Below are 20,091 nucleotides of genomic sequence, written 5' to 3'. Positions count from 1 at the left end.
CCTTTCGTGGCAGGATGGAATGAGACCCTTATCGTTCTGATAATCTGTTATAGTCTGACGCTCTCCGAGAAACTGAGATGCGTTCACTGGACAATCCGAGCTCGGAATTCAGAACACTGCCGGCCGCGGATTACCTGCGCGCCAAAACTTTTCTTGCAGAAAACTGGAATTGAGCTTGTGTCTCCGAACACTTGAAGTCAGCAGGTGGAAAGAGGAAGAACAATGAAAGTCTTGGAGTTTTGTAGCCTGGCCTGCTTCATGGGGGGTTTACCTCAGGTCCCCTCCAATGAGAAAAGAGAGGTTCCGGTCCCCCCCTTTCGTCACACGTAGGTGTGAAGTATTGCAGGGGATTCTGGGATTAAGAGTCCTTTAGGTCTCCCAGTGAATAAATCAAATGAGGCTTCTCACAGAGATGCAGGCCCAACAGTAGTGTGACATATTTTGATTTCTACAAAAAAATAAAATTGCATAATATACTTTACAAAGGTATTTAATTAACTGTGTTTGTTTTGTGACTTGAGTATTGGAAGAATTGTTCTTAACACCTCATCAGTTCATTCATGGAGTAATGCTACAATTACCCACCAATTTGCAATCAAATTACATCACTATGATGGGTGAAAGATAGGGAAAACAGAGGGCCCTTTGTTAATCCTGAGTGCAAAAAAAGGTATTTGAATTAGAAGATAAAAACCATTACAGGCTTTATATGCTGCTTGTACCTACACTTCAAGCTAGCACAAGCAAACCACCATTGTTCGACACCTTCCTGTCCCAACAGAAAGCAGGTCAACTCTGTGTCCAAGGTTCACGCTAGCTATGCAACGAGCTGTACCCTCTTGGGTTTCACCTTATTATGATGTTGCTGAAATTTTGCTGAATGAAGAGGCAGGAACACAATTTTACCAACAAATAATTTTTTGTCAAAGGGTTAAAAGAGTCTCTGTTGTTATTTTCTGCTAGACTAGCAATTAAAAGGTATAATTGGAAAATACTTGTTCGTGTGTAATACATGTGTTCTTTAATATGTTTCCATTAAGAATTTGTCGCCATCTTCTGTCACTTCTTGTTACTACAAAGTACATCTAAGCCAACATGCAGGACAGGACTTCATTTCCCTTTCTTTTAACAGTAGGCAGGCATCAGCTACATGATCTAAGGGTTAGGTACAATATACCAAAGACGTTATTAGGAATCCAAAATTATGCAATACTGGTAACTGACTGTAACTGTAAAAGGAAAATTATCGATTTAATATTGAGTCTTAATTAATTTTGATAGCAGTGCACTTTTTCCAAAGATGTAAAAGAAGCAGATTTTTATATCCAATGCAGTGTTTATTGATTTAACCCTCACCCACACACAGGCAACAACAAGTATTTGTATAATAAAAACTATGAAGGCGTGTAAAATCCAACTACAACAAGTTTCACTCCAGGATTACTAGCCCATTGGATTGACATAAACATGATGTACGAAATAATTTATTGTCTTGATTATTATTGTTGTTAAAGAAAGGGGAAGTAGCTAATCACGTGACCCTACTGTCATGAGAATAGCTTTAAAGAACCAGCCTGTCCTGATTCCAAGGCAATCAACATCTTTGTAATTCCTTCACAGGTCAGAACAGACCAAAGAAGGTCACAAAGCTCAATATGAATTCATGACCATTCCAGGCTGACCCATGAAACCAGCAGGGGGAGGGTTTCCAGGAGCCATCATCACTGGTTGAGGCTGCGCGTTGACGATGACAGTCTGGTTGTTTTTACGGTATTTCAGCTCACGATGCATCTGGCACCAGGTACACCACACACAGACACAGGAGGTAATGATGTCTTTACAGACACTTCCCTGTGCAGAACCAAGTGTATGGATTACGATCACTTTACGGCATTTCTCAGGTATCATTTCACTTCACTTAATTGATTAAATTAGGGTTTTAAAATTATGTCAGTCATATGTCAGAATCACATTTTTGTACGACTTCAAGAAGAGTATCTTCTAACTTCAAATATAAAATCTCCTGAATCAGATACATTTTTGTAGAGTCGCTTTATTTTTCTGCCAACTTGCATTTTGCATAATCATAATAAACAGCACCTTGTGTAAGTTTTAAACCTACACTTGAATATTTCCTGTTTCTCGTGCAAAGTCGATATTATTTGGCTTGATTGTTATGGATCAACACAAAAAAAGTTTTAAGTCAAAAATGGTTTAGAAACAACAATATAAAAAAATCTTGGAGAGCCTTGCAGTTTTATGTCAATGTGCATCATTTCACACATGTTTTACCTTGATACCATATGCTTGTCTTATGCCGACCCTCAGAGACAGGGCAGCAGGAGGCACACACAGAGGTAACCCAACAGCTGATGTTATGGCTGGACTGCAGATGTCACATAACGGGAGACAACGGCTCTCTCCAAAGTTGTTTGAAACCGTGCAGGCGAGGCAAGGACAGCAGAAGAAACCATAGCAGCCTGAAAAATAGAAAGTGTGAAGATGTACTGGAGTGGTGATGAATCATTAAAGGTAATAGAAATCAAGTATATCCTCTGAAAATAACTCTGTGAGTCATGACTGTCTACAATGGGTGTAACACCCGAGTCCCACTGTCTGTGATGTTTTCAGAGTTTTCAGAGTCCTATCTTCACTTTGTTTACATCGCCCGGACGGCCGGCTGACTCCTCCCCTCGTGTATAAAAGTTGTTTAATTGAGGGACTAGAGAAAAGAAGAATAACATACTGTACTCACTGCTTAACTGTGTTTCTAGATCACGCTCATTTCAGGTAAATTTACATGCAGTGTGAAGATACGAGCATAATAAAGATCGCTAGCATTAGCATGCTAACACAACAATACACCGCGAGTTGTTTTGGTTTCATGCTGGTGCTCAAGGGCGACATCTGCTGGATCAACAAATCACATATAGCCTTTAAAAAGTGGCTTTATTGGACTTAACAGGCAAATGCAGCGTTACACCCAAAATACCGATGTGAATAAAAGTTGTGGTGCGGAGTCTTACATGAGCTTACGTCCTCACAACAGTCAAAGAGACCAGTTTTCCACTCTGTCTGGGGGCGGGCTGCAATGTTCATTTTAAATGTTTTCCACTGACACAAAACTTAACCTGTTAACAAAAAGATAAGAGATTAAAGCAGGACAAACCTTGATAACATGCATTTAAGAATTCATTTTAACAACAGAGATGATGATCTGGATTAGATTTTGAACAATCAACAATATGTAATCCACAGATATCAAATCACAGATCAATCACAGATATGAAAATGTGTTTTCACATCTTTCTTATAACTTTTTTTTCATAGAATATCAAATGCAAAAAAAATGTGATTTGGTATTAATGAGATATTGTATATATGTATAAAAAGATCGAACATTCTTTAATGAAAGTATTTGTGTAAGAGAGCGATCGACTAAGTGTCTTGACAATCAAGCTTTTGTGTTTGGAAATTCCATTTACAAGCCATCGAATCAACTCATGCTGATGAAGCAGCAGGAGCAATTTGGGTTGATAGACTTCTGCTTCTACCACAGAGCCACAGCCACCCCAAATCCTACGGCCTATGTTTTCTGTAATGTGTTAAAAAAGGAGTCTGTAGGCTCTGTAGCCAGATTGAGCAGCAGCAACGCCTACTCAACTTCTCACGCCTTCTGTTTTTGTAAACATCTTGATAGACACACTTTCTGTTATATCAGAGAAATCTCTTAAAAATAACAGCCGTCATGGCAAAAATGTCAGTCAATTATCTTTAATCTGTTGCCACTGCAAATACAGACGTCAACAACAGTGGAAGACGTTGCAGCGACAGACAAAACTGTCAACCCTTGTTACCTGGTGAGTGACCCAATTGGCTTTTAAAGGACATTGACAACATAAGAACCACCATGATGTTAACAAAAACGTACATTCCTGTAAGATTGCAACTATTTGAATGTTGTAGAAACTTTTCAATTTCTTTTAAAATGCAAAAATTGAAGTGTAGTCTTCAGAATTACCAATGGTAGTATGACCTGATAGATACTTGAATATAACCAACAATTTCATTCTTTTTGCCAGCATCATTTTTCTTAATTTTATGAGCTTCCAACATTTTTAAGAAGATTATCTTCTATTTGATTCTCATGTTTCAGGTGAAACATTGGATATTTGTTTTCAAAGCAAATCTTAAAATCTTACCTGACAAAGGTGTAAAGCCTTGTTGTCACCTTGGAAAGCTGTGAGCGAATATTGAATGTAGAAGGAGTGGCATGACATGAGTGTAGAATGAGTAAGAAAAAAACAATGCTGCAGAACCTGAACCAAACGAGGTGAACAGTCAACATTGAGAGTAGTGCTACCAGCGAAACATATATAAAAGTGACATTCTTTTGCTGGAGAGAGCTGTCTCCTCCCGTCCCCTCCTCTCTGGAGCCGTCGCACACGCGGAAGCTTCAGTGTTTAGCCAGCTCTGCATCGGTCTTGAAGCCATTCTGCGTTCTATGTTTATTAGAAAAATGCAGAGGCGTTTTAGGTCAGGTAGAATCAATTACATCAGAACCAGTTTGCTTGCCTGCTTCCTTCGCGGCAACACCTTGTTTGTTTTCCATTTGCCAGGCGAAACCGAGGGGTGTCTTAAACGGACGTTTTGGGGTGCCTTAAAACCGCCTACCCTCTCTGGTTAAAACACAAACAAACCATTCCAGACCGGAGGAGGCGTACTGCCTGCTGCATTGTTGTCAGAGAAGCCAGAATTCTTTTGTTGTATAAATAAAATGAATACCAACAGTAGTTTCGGTGCTACCTGTTCGACAGTTATGGATTTCCACATTGGCACAGTTCATTGTAACCTGCATGGGGAAAGGCAAGACATCAAACATACTGAAGACAGCAACTTTCACGTCAAGCCAAATGACCTCTGGTGATGGAACTCCTGTCAGCACAGTCATCCTTCAGATTGGGCTGAAGATTTACTTTGTCAACAAGGTTGTCCTAAAAGTCCTAAAAGGTTGTGACGTTTTGTTAAATGTAAATAAAAACTGAATATGAAACCCCTATTTAATTGGTAATATCGCAAATAAAATATATCAAATGTTTTAACAAAGACATTGTTAGTACTAATTTTCATGAAATTCATTGATCTTGGTAACTTTGTGAATTGTATTATTCAAGTCTGTCTACCACCTGTTAACACTTCTACTTTTGGGTGTCTGAAGCTGTAATCTTATAAGGGTGAAGCACCTAAGTAGTAGCAGATCTATGTATGGATAGGAGCCAACTTTATGTTGTCAGCAACTGTTTACTAAACAGAGAGTCTACATCTGATACGTAAACAAATCAGTGTCATGTCATCTTCATTGTTTATGGAGATGCACCCAAATAGAAAGGAATTTGTGGGTTGCACCTTTTTAACAGAATATAAGCAGCACTGTGAACACTGTTACTTAGTCAGCACTTTGTCAGTCAAGATGATTTGTAAGCATGCTTGTTTGATGAAGTTGTCAGACCTCGGCCGATTAAATGGTGTTATAATCTCCAGTCTGTTTCACGATTTCTTCATTGGATTTATATAACAGAAACAACCCCCACCTAACAGACATTTAATTGCTTTTGGAAAATAATATTGAAATTTTGAATTTGATTCCAGGGAATGAAACAGCACGCTATCATCAGACCCGCTGCTTTTTGTGTCTCCCAGTGAAATGTGAGAATCAAACACTTTGTCATGATTACACATTTTTAAAACTCTCCAAGAGTTCTGGGTGTAAATACGGTGTCAATGATGGCTACAGAAACCAGGACTAAAATAACATTCCCCCCTCCCTCATTTGTAATTGTCACAGTAAAATGTTAATAACTGTTTTTTGTGAATGTCTTTTGAACGTACGTTTTACAACATGAAGAGTGATCCCTTTCACGAGAGTCACAAAGAGTCAGGGAGGAGTCAACCCAGGATTCCAGTTGAATAGTCGAGATTCCTAACTGAGTGACGAGTTAGCGTCAGTGAGTGAGTGAGTGCTAAGAACTGGTTTGACTCCCTAAACGCTAAGCTAATGTGCTTTAGTATTCTCTTTCTCGTCTCCTGTAGTATGAGATCACTAGACCAAACATTGTGCAATTCTCATCTCATTTCTACCAAGTGCAATTAATAAGTTAAACAATAATTAGGTATTTGTTGCTCTTTTTGCACATTTGCACACCTCCACTTTGCACTTTAATAACTTGAATTTCCATTCTGGTACGGGCTCGACTGATTTTATTGAGCTGTTTTTTATTTGGTTTTATATTTTGCTTTGTTGTCTGATTTTTAAAAAAATCTGTTTTGGTTTATGTTTTATGGTGATGTTGTCCTTGTGTTTCTTGTCTTCTGTGTGCTCCTGTTGCAAACGCAAATTTCCCCTTGTGGGACAATAAAAAAATCTGAATCTGAATTCTCTTAGCACCTTGGTCCTAATCCTCATGAATTCTTATCACATTTCTTGCTGTAAAAGCATCATTACTGATAGTTTCACAGAAAGGAGCCTTTGATGAACAGGTGCCACTGATTGTGGCTTTGAGAATAAATGTCATCTCCATAGATATTTCACACCATGACGTTTATCTTTTTGGATTGTTTTATTCAAACTTGAACAGATAAACTCTCACAATCTGCTCTACAACGGTCCAAAATGGAGACATGTTCTCAACTTTTTTTGAAGATCTACTGAAGGAGCAGACTCCCCCCCCCCCCCCCCCCCCCCCCCCATAAAGACATTTTCCCATGATTATTATACTGGTGAAGTGAAGAGCTCTTAAATCCAAAGTCTCTACAGGTGGGTGTTTCGGTGGGTTGAGATCTGGCTACTGCCAAGGCTGAAGTTTACACACACACACACACACAACTATTTAATCACTGAATTACCTCAACTCAATTATTCAAACATTACATCCAAGCTGTCACACGGCCACTTGAAGGCTCTTGAAGGCATTTTAAAGCATGAAATGTCTCACTTAAAGTGAAATAAAGTCTATGTTGGAAATGACTTATTTCAGGGTATCCTCACATTGGCCCTTTTATGATAATATCTGTCTCTCTATAGTGTAATCTGTTCTACACATGTTAAATTTACAAATGATCCCTGCACTCAAGTTCACTTTATTTGTCTGTCTACTCGCCGTTATATTGAATATTTTCTACTGATAACATGTCTACACTCCTGCACTTTAACTTGTGTATCACTGATTGCACAGCTCTGGACAGCTCCCCATGTCAATACTGTTCATTTACATCGACCTCCAGCAAAGTATGTTGTATTTCATCTTTCATATTTAAGACTAGAAGTAATGCTTAGTAGTTAAATCCTGGTTGTCTATATTCTCATTCTTAGTTTTGATATGATATGATATGATTTTAGTGCTTATTTACTTTGTATTTAATATTATATTGTGTCTATTTGCTTATATTGTGTGTTAACACAATAACTTGCTGCTATAACGCCACAATTTCCCAGTTTGGGATCAATAAAGTAATTCTATTCTATTATATTCTGATAACTTCCACTTTCTCTTTTCAGCTCGACATTTCTCTTAAAGGCTTTATATGTGATTTTTTTGATCCAGCAGATGTCGCCCTTGAGCACCAGCATGAAACCAAAACAACTTGCGCTGCATTGTTGTGTTAGCATGCTAATGCTAGCGATCTTTATTATGCTCGTATCTTCACACTGCATGTAAATTTACCTGAAATGAGCGTGATCTAGAAACACAGTTAAGCAGTGAGTACAGTATGTTATTCTTCTTTTCTCTAGTCCCTCAATTAAACAACTTTTATACACGAGGGGAGGAGTCAGCCGGCCGTCCCGGCGATGTAAACAAAGTGAAGATAGGACTCTGAAAACTCTGAAAACATCACAGACAGTGGGACTCGGGTGTTAAACCCATTGTAGACAGTCATGACTCACAGAGTTATTTTCAGAGGATATACTTGATTTCTATTACATTTAAGTGTGAAAAATCACATTTAAAGCCTTTAATAAATATTTCCATATCTCCTTCTTTCTCCCCTGCAGGCTCACTTGCGCTCTGTGGACGTGAAGATCTTGCAGCAGTTGCTTGCGGTCCATGAAGGCATCGAGGCTGTGAAATGGCTGATGGAAGAGCGTGGTGGTAACAAGTGGTGGTTATCATTTTTATTGTAGAATGTTACACTGTCAATATCCATCATAAAGAAAAGCTGAAAGGATATTTTAAGTTTGTTCATTAACACTGTAACTGCAGGTTACTATGAAGATCCAACCCTTCCAAAAGATGTGCAAGTCAAAAACAGCAAAACACACAGAGCTGCAGTAAAGAAAGCTTCAGCTCAGTTTAATGTATCTGCAACTTTGCCGATAAATAACTAACTCCGCTCTGGTTTCGTCATGTACCTGTTTCCTGTAAAAGTCTTATTTAGCTTCATGCAATTGTGAAAGATCTGGACATTGGTCTGTTCTTTTTAACCAGCTGTTTGGGCACCACCGTGTCCAGCAGCCTCCTCACCAGGCTCAGTCTGCCCGTCCTGATCAGAGCCCGCGACAACTCCGTCACCTCGTCCGTGTGAGTCCTGTACAGGCACCTCAGCTCGGCCCTCACCACGTCTGCGGGGTACCTCTCCTCCGCTTTCTGCACGCACAGCTCCAGCTGTGTGGTGGCGTGGCTGGGGTCCGGGCCTCCTTGCATGAACAGGGCGAGGAGGGCCTGCAGGAGGCAGCGCAGGGCCGTGGTGTCCGTGCTCCTGGGTCTGTCCAGCTCCATGGCCTGCTTGAAGCAGTCTGCGGCGTTCTGCTCCTCGCCCTTCAGCAGGAGGCAGCGTCCTCGGAGCACGTGGAGGTCCGGCAGGCTGTCGCTCAGCTCGAACTGGAGAGCGTGAGACAGACTCACCAGAGCACAGTTCACTGCCCCTTCATCCACCAAAAGACTCTCCTGGAGGGCGTCTACACCCATGTAGTAGTACACCTATAGGGGAAAGAAATCAATCTTTATGGCTAGTCCCTGTAGAAAATCTGTCTGCACTGCTCGTTATTAAAGGGATACTTCACCCGTTGAAACATGAATCTGTATTGACATTGGGTCATATATGTAGGAATGTGAAATACATTTTGAAGTTGGTGCCTTCTTGGCCGAGAAAAGGCAGAAAGTGTATTTTTGGCTCATGTGGATGAAAGACACCAAATCCCAGAATGCACAGCACCGCAGGCCACTCCCACCAAGGTCAGATTTACAGACACATTTACTTCAACACATAAGGCCGTTTACACAACTGATTCCGAGTCCGCCCCAGCTCGAGCCGGCCCCCGGCTCCTCGTCCTCACCGCCGCCGACAGGCAGGCGCCCAGCAATATAGCCCTGAGACGGTTGCTGCCAACGACAGGCCGGTTTTGTTTCTCGGCTGCTGCGGACAGCGGCGGCCGAAGCAGCCAAGACACGAGACTGGCCTGTCTGCAGCAGCCATCTTACCGCTATATTTATATTTTTTCACCATTATCGGCTTTATCCATAGAGCCTGTTAGCATAGCTTCCAAGCAATATGGCGGACGTTAAGTTTCGATTCTGGGAGTGAGTTCCCACCCACTGATCTGTGATTGGTCTGTAGCTTCAGTGGTTGAAAATATGAGGAACTAGTATTGTAGTTTCACCCCGCTAACTGTAACCAGTGATGCAAAAATCTTCATTTTGCGTCACTGGAAGCTCCTTTACAGACTCAGAAATACAAAGATTTCCCATCTCAGGGGGAAATGAGGGCGGGATGCACGACCATTCAAAAATACTACCAGGTTTCTAATGATACAAAGCTTAAAGCAAATGGGTGAAGTATCCCTTTAATGGTTTGTGTGTTTACCTGTGCCATCTGCAGGTGAGTCCGCAGACATGGACGCACAGTCAGGACCTTGTCCAAGTCTTTCCTGGCTTCAGTTAGCTTCTGTCGGTCTGGGATACCACCATGACCCTGTTTGGCAATCTCCAGATCTCTGATGTAGAGCATCATACTGATCTAAAAGAACAACCTTCATAAATATTTCTATTGAACGCCATTTATTTAATATGTGCAAAATATGTGAGTTCTTGCATCTTTAAACCACTGTCAATGCATGGACATTTTCAAATCAAAGGATTCCACATGATAATTGAGACATTTTGTCCAGCTTTGTTCATGCATTCGGCTGCGGTACCTTGGCTCGTGTGCAGTAGGCCTGCCAGTTGAGCTCTGGGTCCGGGAGCACATTCAAGGCCATGTTGCAGATCCCTGTGGCCATCTCATGTTTGCCCAGCAGGAAGAAGACCTTTGCCAGAAGGTTCAGAGTGAATGCATCATCACTGGCCAGTTTTATGGCCTGAGGACACAAGACAGTCAACATGAAATGTTATTTTAAAGATTTTTCTAAAGTAATGTCAGTTGAGCTGCCAAAGAAACGTGCAAAATGACAGAAGGCCACAGGGTTTGGGATAAGAACGTTTTTCAGTCTTTAGACCTTTAGACCTGAAGCTGTACTTCTAGAGAGTCGGACATAGCCGGGCTTTCTTTCTTTAACCGTCCCAATTTAGAGTCGTCCAATACAAGGAGGCGTTTAATGCATCATTTGACTCATTTGAGTGAAATCCCAAAATCTTAAATCAACTTCCTTCTGAGCAGGTTAGGAGTACAGCAGAAGTTTCCATGGACTCTAGATAGATAGATAGATACTTTATTGATCCCGAGGGAAATTCAAAGCATCCAGTAGCAGGTTACAAAGACATGACATGAAACATTTGTTTTGAATTTTGAATTAACCACAAAACCGACACCCTCCCCCTCCCATACATATATATTAACCCCCCCCCCCCCCCCCCCCCAAAAAAAAAAGATTTAAAGAATACCCCTAGATGAATCAAACTTAAACTGTACAATTAAAAATAGACTTATACAAGAAATGTACATAACCCGTGCAGGGATAAAAATATATGTGACATTTAAACAAGAACCTTTAAACAGTTGAGGAAAACAATCTGTAATTAGACCTGAATATGAAAAATAAAAAATAAAAAAGTGTTGACCTTCTGAAGTTGTGTTGTTTATATATGTTGTTTAAAAAGAAGATAGTGCAAAATTATCAAAAAACAGACATTAAATAACAGGCAGTGCAAACATTAAAGGTGCGATTTAAACAATTGTGAGGTTAGCATTAAAGTGTCCAACTAGACACTTTAATGGCTCAACATATCCCACTTCAGGTCCAGGGAAGATAGCTGTGTTATGTTTAAAGCTTGTCTGATATTTGTTGAGAAATGTAGACGTGTGGGTTAACTCACAGTTCCATAGCAGGACAGAGGATCAGAGGCGGAGAAGCCACAGTCGTGTATAGCCATGGGAACAGTGCTGAACTCTTCCTTCCTCTCCAGCATGAGGCCAACATAACACCAGGCGAGAGCTGAAGAGAGACGAATCCAAACTTTATACAGTTTCTACCCAATGGCCTTTTCTCCCCTTCAGATTACACATGGAGATCCCATTTTTTATTTCATACTAAAACAAAGGTTTTGTACAGCAGTCCTTTAAGCACTTTAAATCAAATACTTTTAGCACTGCACATGTAACAAAATGTCTCTATAGGTGAACAACCAATCAGATAAATCCAAAAGGTAGCATACCGTGTTGACCCTTGTTTTGTGTTTTCTCAGATTCTAGAGATTCTTTCAGGAGTTTCAGGCCCTTGTTGTAGTGAGAGAGTCTGGAGTACTCAGAGTCGTCTTTGGTCTTTACGATGTCGTCGAGTCTGCAGTGAGAAAATGGGATTTTCAGGTCATATACATGTAAAACTTAAATCCTGGCTCAAAGCAAGCCAGAGCTGTACCCACTTTTAATTAGTATCTTAAAACTTTATTTTAAACTGGTTTATAGCATTTGTATTGTTGTATTTTTATTTATCCTCATATAGTGTTATGAGGTTTTATGTGATGAATGTTGTACATTTTAATCTGTTTGTTTACACAAAGGCCCAACTGGGGACACAAGTTGGCAGCTAGCAATAGCTATAAACTCTTTATGCAGCACATCAGTTTCATGCTTTGTATTGAAATTATGTTAAATTGCATTGTCCCTATTAAAGGCTTTATATGCAATTTTTTGATCCAGCAGATGTCGCCCTTGAGCACCAGCATGAAACCAAAACAACTCGCGGTGCATTGTTGTGTTAGCATGCTAATGAGGAGTCAGCCGGCCGTCCGGGCGATGTAAACAAAGTGAAGATAGGACTCTGAAAACTCTGAAAACATCACAGACAGTGGGACTCGGGTGTTACACCCATTGTAGACAGTCATGACTCACAGAGTTATTTTCAGAGGATATACTTGATTTATATATTTAAGTGTGAAAAATCACATATAAAGACTTTAAAATAAATGAATTCAAATTCAACTTCACAGGTGTAGAGGTAAAGTTTGGATTGCACTTTTTGTACCTGATGTAGATGGTCGCCATTTTAAAATACCAGCTTCGTTTTTCCTCTATTGGTATCTGAAAAAAAACCCAATATTATTTATGAGTAGCCCTTAATGTGGAATACAATGAAGTTTACTGGCTGGAATAGTCTGTTATATATTTATGTTAATGTACAGCAGCAACATGTAGTAACATGGAGTTTGTGATCTCACCAGATTCCCTCCATAGTACAGCGCTCTGTTGTAGAGTGTCAACGCCGCCGTCAGCCTCTCCCTCAGGTCTTCCTCGCTGTCCAGCTCCACATCGTAGGGGTACACGTAGGCCTGTTCAGCGAGGCATCGAGCAGCCAGGACCCTGGCCTCCTCCTGAGAGGCCTCTCCTGCATCTAATCCCATGAGGTGGGACACTTTCTCCACGCACTCCCCGGCATCCAGCTCTCTCTTCAGCTTGTCGTACACGTAGCCCAGGTTGGCCCAGGCGTTGAGGTTACCAGGGTCTTCTTTACAAATGCTTCTGAAAAGGCCAATAGACAATGTTTTTTATTCTGAGATTTATTCTTGGGCTTTTAGAGTCAGAAAACCGGGGCGAGAGAGAGAGAGAGAGAGAGAGAGAGAGAGAGAGGGAGAGAGAAAGAGAGAGAGAGAGGGAGAGAGAGAGAGAGGGAGAGAGAGGGGGAGAGAGGGAGAGAGAAAGAGAGAGAGGGAGAGAGAGAGAGGGAGAGAGAGAGAGAGAGAGGGGGAGAGAGGGAGAGAGAAAGAGAGAGAGAGAGAGAGAGAGGGAGAGAGAGAGAGAGAGAGAGAGAGAGAGAGAGAGAGAGAGAAAATTGTGAAGAGTCAAACTCACCTGCTTCAAGGACAACCGCCTCTGTACATGAACTCACTGCGAGGCAAACTGGCGCCCACTCAGAAAGAGATTTTTTTTTTAACTTGAAATCCATGTATTTGAGAATTGTTTTATCCTTTTCTTTTTTTTTGTTGTTGTTGCTGTCGTTGTTGTTCACTTAGTGTTACTCACTACGCCTGTTTACTGGTATGTTTGCCTGTTATTTTCGTTTTTCTTAATTTAATTTAAAAGGAGGAAAATATCTGTAATATTGAATGTTTTATTATTGCTACCTCAAAAAAAAATATTTAAACTAACTTTATTATGTCTTCATCAAGCATAAATAAAATATAGAATGACAAAAAAAAAGAAAAGAAATTAAATCAATTACATTTTTTAAGTTGTTCATGGTCTCAAGAGGAGGATGAATCCTTCTTGTTTTGAGTGATTGCTGACCCCTGACCTTTCCTTAAATGCCACAATCAGGTCGATATTTTAAGCTTACGTTCCTGAGGTACGACGTGACGTAAATAAACAACGTGGAAGTAGCGGCCAAAGCAACAGAGTCCGCTACACGACGTCATAATGAGAATATTTGTCTTTATATCAATGCTATGTGTAATCCAATGGAATGACAACATCCAGAAAAGAGAGGAGAACAACATACTGACGAACAGAAAACAGAATGCAGACGTTTAATTAGAGCACGGAGATCGTAGTGGTCGCGTGCAGACACTTTATGCAGTCACTATATAAACGTGATTCTCTTTCTATTGGTTCAAATTGAAATCTCCGGAGTATATGCTGCCGCGTTCAGACATCAACTCACTCAGATTTTCTGCGGAAAAAATACCAGGAGTCTGTCCGGAGAAACTTCCGGTAAAGTCTGCGCGAAAAATGCGGCTGTTTGCGTTCACACGTAGACTGAAGAACCTCCAGGTAGACAAATCGCCGGAGTTTGTCAGGAGATTTCCGTATGTGTGAAAAGGGTTATGGTAAGCGTTATATGCTGAAACATTATCATGTAGCAACGTCGTTGATTGCATGTTAGCATATGGGTATTAGCATTTAGCTCACAGCACTGCTGTGTCTAATAAATCTCACAGATCTGCTAGAATTGATTGTTTTAGTTCTTTCACCATAGCATTCAAAAATGTTACTATTATGAAAGAAAAACTGTCAGCAAAAATGAAATGCCTAATCAATCAATCAATTTTTATTTGTATTGTGTCAACTCATAACAAGTGTTATCTCGAGACACTTTACAAGAAGCAGGTAAAAGACCTTACTTATTGTTATGTTACATAAAGCAGGTAAAAGACCTTAGTCATTGTTATGTTACAAAAAGCAGGTAAAAGACCTTACTCATTGTTATGTTACAAAAAGCAGGTAAAAGACCTTACTCATTGTTATGTTACAAAAAGCAGGTAAAAGACCTTACTCATTGTTATGTTACATAAAGCAGGTAAAAGACCTTACTCATTGTTATGTTACATAAAGCAGGTAAAAGACCTTACTCATTGTTATGTTACAAAAAGCAGGTAAAAGACCTTACTTATTGTTATGTTACAAAAAGCAGGTAAAAGACCTTACTTATTGTTATGTTACAAAAAGCAGGTAAAAGACCTTACTCATTGTTATGTTACAAAAAGCAGGTAAAAGACCTTACTTATTGTTATGTTACAAAAAGCAGGTAAAAGACCTTACTTATTGTTATGTTACAAAAAGCAGGTAAAAGACCTTACTCATTGTTATGTTACAAAAAGCAGGTAAAAGACCTTACTCATTGTTATGTTACAAAAAGCAGGTAAAAGACCTTACTCATTGTTATGTTACAAAAAGCAGGTAAAAGACCTTACTCATTGTTATGTTACAAAAAGCAGGTAAAAGACCTTACTTATTGTTATGTTACAAAAAGCAGGTAAAAGACCTTACTTATTGTTATGTTACAAAAAGCAGGTAAAAGACCTTACTTATTGTTATGTTACAAAAAGCAGGTAAAAGACCTTACTCATTGTTATGTTACAAAAAGCAGGTAAAAGACCTTACTCATTGTTATGTTACATAAAGCAGGTAAAAGACCTTACTCATTGTTATGTTACATAAAGCAGGTAAAAGACCTTACTCATTGTTATGTTACAAAAAGCAGGTAAAAGACCTTACTTATTGTTATGTTACAAAGATCCGGCCTATCCATCATGAGCACTTTAACAAAGCAGCAAAAGTTACAGTGGTAAGAAAAAACTGTCTTATTAAAAGGCAGAAATCTTCGGCCGGATCCCCGGCTCATGACGAAACAGTCTTCACAGGCCTAGACTGCACCGGGCTTGGAAAGGGATAGGGGGAGAGATGGGATAAGATGCAGGAAGAGGGATAGGGAGCAAGGGGGTGGGGAAGGCAAGCCGTCCATCAACAATAATGAGATGCTTAGTTTGAAAAATGATGGAGCCAGGATATTTCAAATATTTAGATTACATTATTGTAACTTGATTGTACTATTGATTGTATCATATGTACTTTATGAGCGTTCATACAATACAAACATTAGAATTGATAAAAACAACTATTTCTTACAATCTATAACAAATTAAAACGCTTGTAACCATTGATCCTAGGATATTACAGGTACAAAAATGACAAAGGTTAGAATAAAAAGACTATCATTAAAAAATGTAACGTATAATAAATGTAAAGATATTCATGTGCTCGTCTCACTGGAGCAACACTTTGTTCATTGTACTTGATGGATCATTTCAACTATCATGATATGTTTATATTTATAGTTTTTTCTTTGAGCCAGTCAAGCCACTCGTTACCAAGCTTGAATATGTTAATCATGTTTGTTATGCAGCATCATGCATTTAAGATTATTCTTAATTAATGTCTTTGAATTTAAGGTTTTTACTTTCAATGATGTTCATAATAATTGCTCAAAGGTCATTTTTTATATTTTCAGCTGGCTTCTCTTCTGCCTTTTGGACAGTTAATGTAGTGCTTCTCAGTTTGCTCACACAGCTAAAGCAAGACAACCTGTGTGGTGTTCCCTCTTCAAGATCTCTTTCAAAAATCAGCAATCACCTTCGTCTTAAAACGGCTCCCCTTACTCGCTGGACGTTCAGAATACCCTGCCGTTTATATCAAGAGTGAATCCTTACCTGAATATTTCCTCTGCCGATTCCAGCTGTTCCAGGTGAAAGGCCAGCAAACCCAACAGATTTCTGACGGCGTACTGAAGACACCCGGCCTCGGCCTCCAGCTCTCCTCGCAGGCTGTCCTGTTTCAGGTAAGTGTCCCTGAGTCTCAGCTTCAACGGCCCGGCGGGATCACAGTTCAGGTTGAGCTCCAGGTGGAAGTGTCCAGGGATGTAGTCCAAATCCTCAATGAGAGACTCTATGTCCTCTGTGCTGTCTCCCTCCATGATCAACCTCCGCCCCCTGACAGAAAAAAAAGAAACTTTATCTGCAAAAAAAAAATCTGCTTGTAGTTATATTTTTGTCTTCATTTCTTTCTTCCTGCTGAGCCGACAGTTGAATCTGTTGTGAAATAATTTAACCACCCACTCGAGTCATCACGTTGCAGACAGGTTGAGCAGGTTTGACCTGGGAGTGACTAGGGAGTGGATTTGCATCGAAGGGGGACATGGTGTATAGATATGGATGAATATTTCCAACGTTTTTCTCATGAAGAATAACAATCAAATCTGATTCTTGTGCATAAATTGATAGCCTTCATCAATATCATTTTTTTTTCTGAAAAAGGCGACCGCATTACTTCAAAGTTATCTTGGTCTGGCCTTTTCTCTTCTCATTTTTCTCTTTAGCACAAGTGCAAGCTGACATTTCTTGAAGTCCATTTTGACAGGATGCTAATATTCATGTCTTGAGTTGGGTAAAAATAGTTTAAAGCTTTGTTTTTGTCCCTGCCTGAGTCAGCTCTAACAGAAGAATGTGAACCATCAGGATCAGTTTGACGGACACTCTGAAGTGGACCAGATGAAAAAAAAAAGTTTTCTACTTCATGTTACTTCTTTAAAAGGAACAAATATTAAATTTCAGAATTTAAAAAAATGTAGGAAAATAGAAAAACATGTTTAGCATGACGCGCTCTTGGTGTGTAAATAGCTTGAGGTGAAATGCAGATATTCTGCAAAGAGAGCAACAAAAGCAAACTTTGACTTTGTATGCTAATGATACTGCAAGCCACAACAACATCAGATAAACACAAGAGAAGCATTTTGTTGTGTGTTTCTGATTACGTTATCATACAAATCCATTTTCTTCCAGCTGAGGAAAAACGTGCCCAATGATAAACCAGACAGGGTGGAACAAAAAGAAGAGGGTGTTTAGTGTTGTAAGTGGATTATAAAATGAAATATTTCAAAAGGCTCACATCAAACAGAGTTTTCAACAAGAGCAAGCTTTCAAAATACAACATGAAAAATGTATGAAGCCTCAGTTCAAAGAGACCTTTAGGAGAGATATTTTTAAAAGAGATCAGCTGACAAGTCCGAGTCCATATTCATCTAAATCAACTTTGAAGAAGTCCAATAGGACTGTGCTTAACATCACACCAATGGAAGGCAAACGTTCAATGAAAACCGGTTTCTTAATAGTATAAACACAGTTGTCAGTCATAATATCATACACCTCGTTACACACATGCAGGTAATGAAACCAATCAGTGGAGGACACATGCTTTCTAAGGGCAGTTTTAAAGACTTTCTATGTGATTTTTCACACTTAAATATAATAGAAATCAAGTATATCCTCTGAAAATAACTCAGTGAGTCATGACTGTCTACACTGGGTGTAACACCCGAGTCCCACTGTCTGTGATGTTTTCAGAGTTTTCAGAGTCCTATCTTCACTTTGTTTACATCGCCCGGACGGCCGGCTGACTCCTCCCCTCGTGTATAAAAGTTGTTTAATTGAGGGACTAGAGAAAAGAAGAATAACATACTGTACTCACTGCTTAACTGTGTTTCTAGATCATGCTCATTTCAGGTAAATTTACATGCAGTGTGAAGATACGAGCAGAATAAAGATCGCTAGCATTAGCATGCTAACACAACAATGCACTGCGAGTTGTTCTGGTTTCATGCTGGTGCTCAAGGGCGACATCTGCTGGATCAAAAAATCACATATAAAGCCTTTAAAAGGAAAAAAAGGCTGCATGCATTGGGTGTACCAAATGTTTTCTAGCAGCCTAGGTGACGCTGTATTACATTTCCTCCACTAGAATGAAACCCCCGAGGACTTTTCTATCACCTTTTCTCCTTTGAACGGCAACCTGTATCATTACATGTTTTCTCCAATGAAGACAACCCATGAGAGACATTTTATGATTTGTTTGCCACTCAGTAGTGTAGGAGGGCGCTTCAAATATATTCTCTCTGATTGTCAAGCACCCTTTAAAGAACCTCATCATAGCTTCTCACCTGGAAGAACATCTTTATATTTTTTCCCCCAAATGAGAAGGCATCCTTACAGGCACTCAAAAAAAACTAAAAACACTTAATAATTGACCACATTTTCCCCACTTGTTGGTCACTTCTTTGACCTTTTCAAATAGTAGGCTATACCCTGTAGAGGGCACTCTATCATATTTTCTCCAATGAAAAGTCAAAATCTGTAAGCACTTCATCACAATTTATCAAAATGTGACTTATAGAGGGCACTTTTATACATTTCATTCACTGAAAATGTAAGATATGTTATCAGGTTTTCTCCACTGCAAGGATACACTGAAGTGTGCTTTAGCCAGTTTTCTCCACTAGAAGGCAGCCTAGGGAGTAATCAGCCATGCATGAGCTACTATAGGGATGCAAAAAGGGCACATTTGTCTTGTTTTATTCATACAGAAATGACCCCATTGAGTCCTCAAAAAGATCCCCTAAAGACATTAAGAAGTCAAAACAGTTACTGTAAATTATGACTCAGTTCAGAGGAGAACATGACCTTGTAAACTTTGCAGGAGAGAAGAGTGAGTCCTGCAGGAAAAAGGAAAGAGTGGGCAGGAAAAGAGCCCAGCTGGCAGCAGTGAACCCACATCTCACAGATCTCTCAGCGGGTCAGCGAGAGGGCATGCACTCACAAACATCACACTTTTAAAAAATGTGGCTAGAAACTGCATCACCTGAAGCGAACATGCAAAAACCCACACACACAAATGCCTCGGTGAGCAGTGCTAAACCACCTCAGCTGCCTCTGATACACACGAGACATAGACCTACACCCAGAGTGTGTTTCGTAATGTGTGTTCAGCTACAACATTTGCCTCCTCGTGGGCAGCTTTTTCAATTTCTAACCATGATGTGGGTGTACAGAAAATTCTCTGCTCTCTCTCGAAAACTGTTGCCATGGCGGCGATGCTGGATGGCAAGTTGATTGCGTGGTAACACAATGATTACAGATGTTTGTTTAGATGACTCTGCAGCCTTGAAGCTGAAGACAGAATTTCAGAAGCATTTTGATCATTTTCAATAGATTTTTCATCTCAGCCACCAAATGACAACAACAAAAGGTTTTTACGGGGAAGACGGTGACCTCTAATAATCCCTGTGGCCTTTACAGCCCCCCCCCCCCCCTGTAAAGCAGGATTAGGATAAGTGTCCCACATTATGAAAATGGTCCTTTTTTGCTACAAGCTAACCCCTTTTTGACCTATTTCAACATAGCGGGGTCCGTCTTCATTTCTGGTTGGATGAGAGCAAAGATGGCCCACCTGGCAGCATCAAAGATGTCTGAAACGTTTCTCTACAGAAATTGTACATTTAGCTACATTGACAGGCGCATGGCTGGGAAATATCGGGGCCCCTCACAAGATGTGACACTG

General features: G+C 40.0%; 2 protein-coding genes across 2 annotated transcripts; both read right to left on the bottom strand.

Moving 5' to 3' along the window:
* Window positions 1–1,307: 1,307 nt before the first annotated feature.
* LOC132971414 (cornifelin homolog B-like) lies at window positions 1,308–4,266 on the bottom strand. The gene is made up of 4 exons (XM_061034567.1): window positions 4,203–4,266; window positions 3,027–3,131; window positions 2,293–2,480; window positions 1,308–1,851 (listed from the first exon to the last, which is right to left on the bottom strand). Exons 2-4 carry the CDS (start codon window positions 3,097–3,099, stop codon window positions 1,651–1,653), a joined length of 462 nt encoding a protein of 153 aa, XP_060890550.1. The 5' UTR covers window positions 3,100–3,131; window positions 4,203–4,266; the 3' UTR covers window positions 1,308–1,650.
* Window positions 4,267–8,152: 3,886 nt separating this feature from the next.
* Window positions 8,153–17,040, bottom strand: ttc22 (tetratricopeptide repeat domain 22). Its single transcript, XM_061034974.1, has 8 exons — window positions 16,413–17,040; window positions 12,648–12,948; window positions 12,455–12,510; window positions 11,646–11,770; window positions 11,307–11,425; window positions 10,190–10,351; window positions 9,859–10,011; window positions 8,153–8,975 (listed from the first exon to the last, which is right to left on the bottom strand). Exons 1-8 carry the CDS (start codon window positions 16,673–16,675, stop codon window positions 8,436–8,438), a joined length of 1,719 nt encoding a protein of 572 aa, XP_060890957.1. The 5' UTR covers window positions 16,676–17,040; the 3' UTR covers window positions 8,153–8,435.
* Window positions 17,041–20,091: the final 3,051 nt, after the last annotated feature.

This window comes from Labrus mixtus, chromosome 3, assembly GCF_963584025.1.
Source record: "Labrus mixtus chromosome 3, fLabMix1.1, whole genome shotgun sequence".
In the NCBI taxonomy this organism is placed as follows: domain Eukaryota; kingdom Metazoa; phylum Chordata; class Actinopteri; order Labriformes; family Labridae; genus Labrus; species Labrus mixtus.
The sequence above is the reverse complement of the archived record's forward strand: the minus strand, read 5'-3'. Positions and strand labels throughout refer to the sequence as shown.

Excerpts from the sequence above, each read along its gene's own strand:
- LOC132971414 (XM_061034567.1), bottom strand. The coding sequence starts at position 3,099 with ATGAACATTGCAGCCCGCCCCCAGACAGAGTGGAAAACTGGTCTCTTT. Across the intron at positions 2,481-3,026 it reads TTGTGAGGACGTAAGCTCAT|GCTGCTATGGTTTCTTCTGC; the intron begins GTAAGACTCCGC and ends TCTATTTTTCAG. Across the intron at positions 1,852-2,292 it reads GACAAGCATATGGTATCAAG|GGAAGTGTCTGTAAAGACAT; the intron begins GTAAAACATGTG and ends GGTTCTGCACAG.
- ttc22 (XM_061034974.1), bottom strand. The coding sequence starts at position 16,675 with ATGGAGGGAGACAGCACAGAGGACATAGAGTCTCTCATTGAGGATTTG. Across the intron at positions 11,771-12,454 it reads ATGGCGACCATCTACATCAG|ACTCGACGACATCGTAAAGA; the intron begins GTACAAAAAGTG and ends TTCTCACTGCAG. Across the intron at positions 10,012-10,189 it reads CCTACTGCACACGAGCCAAG|ATCAGTATGATGCTCTACAT; the intron begins GTACCGCAGCCG and ends TTGTTCTTTTAG.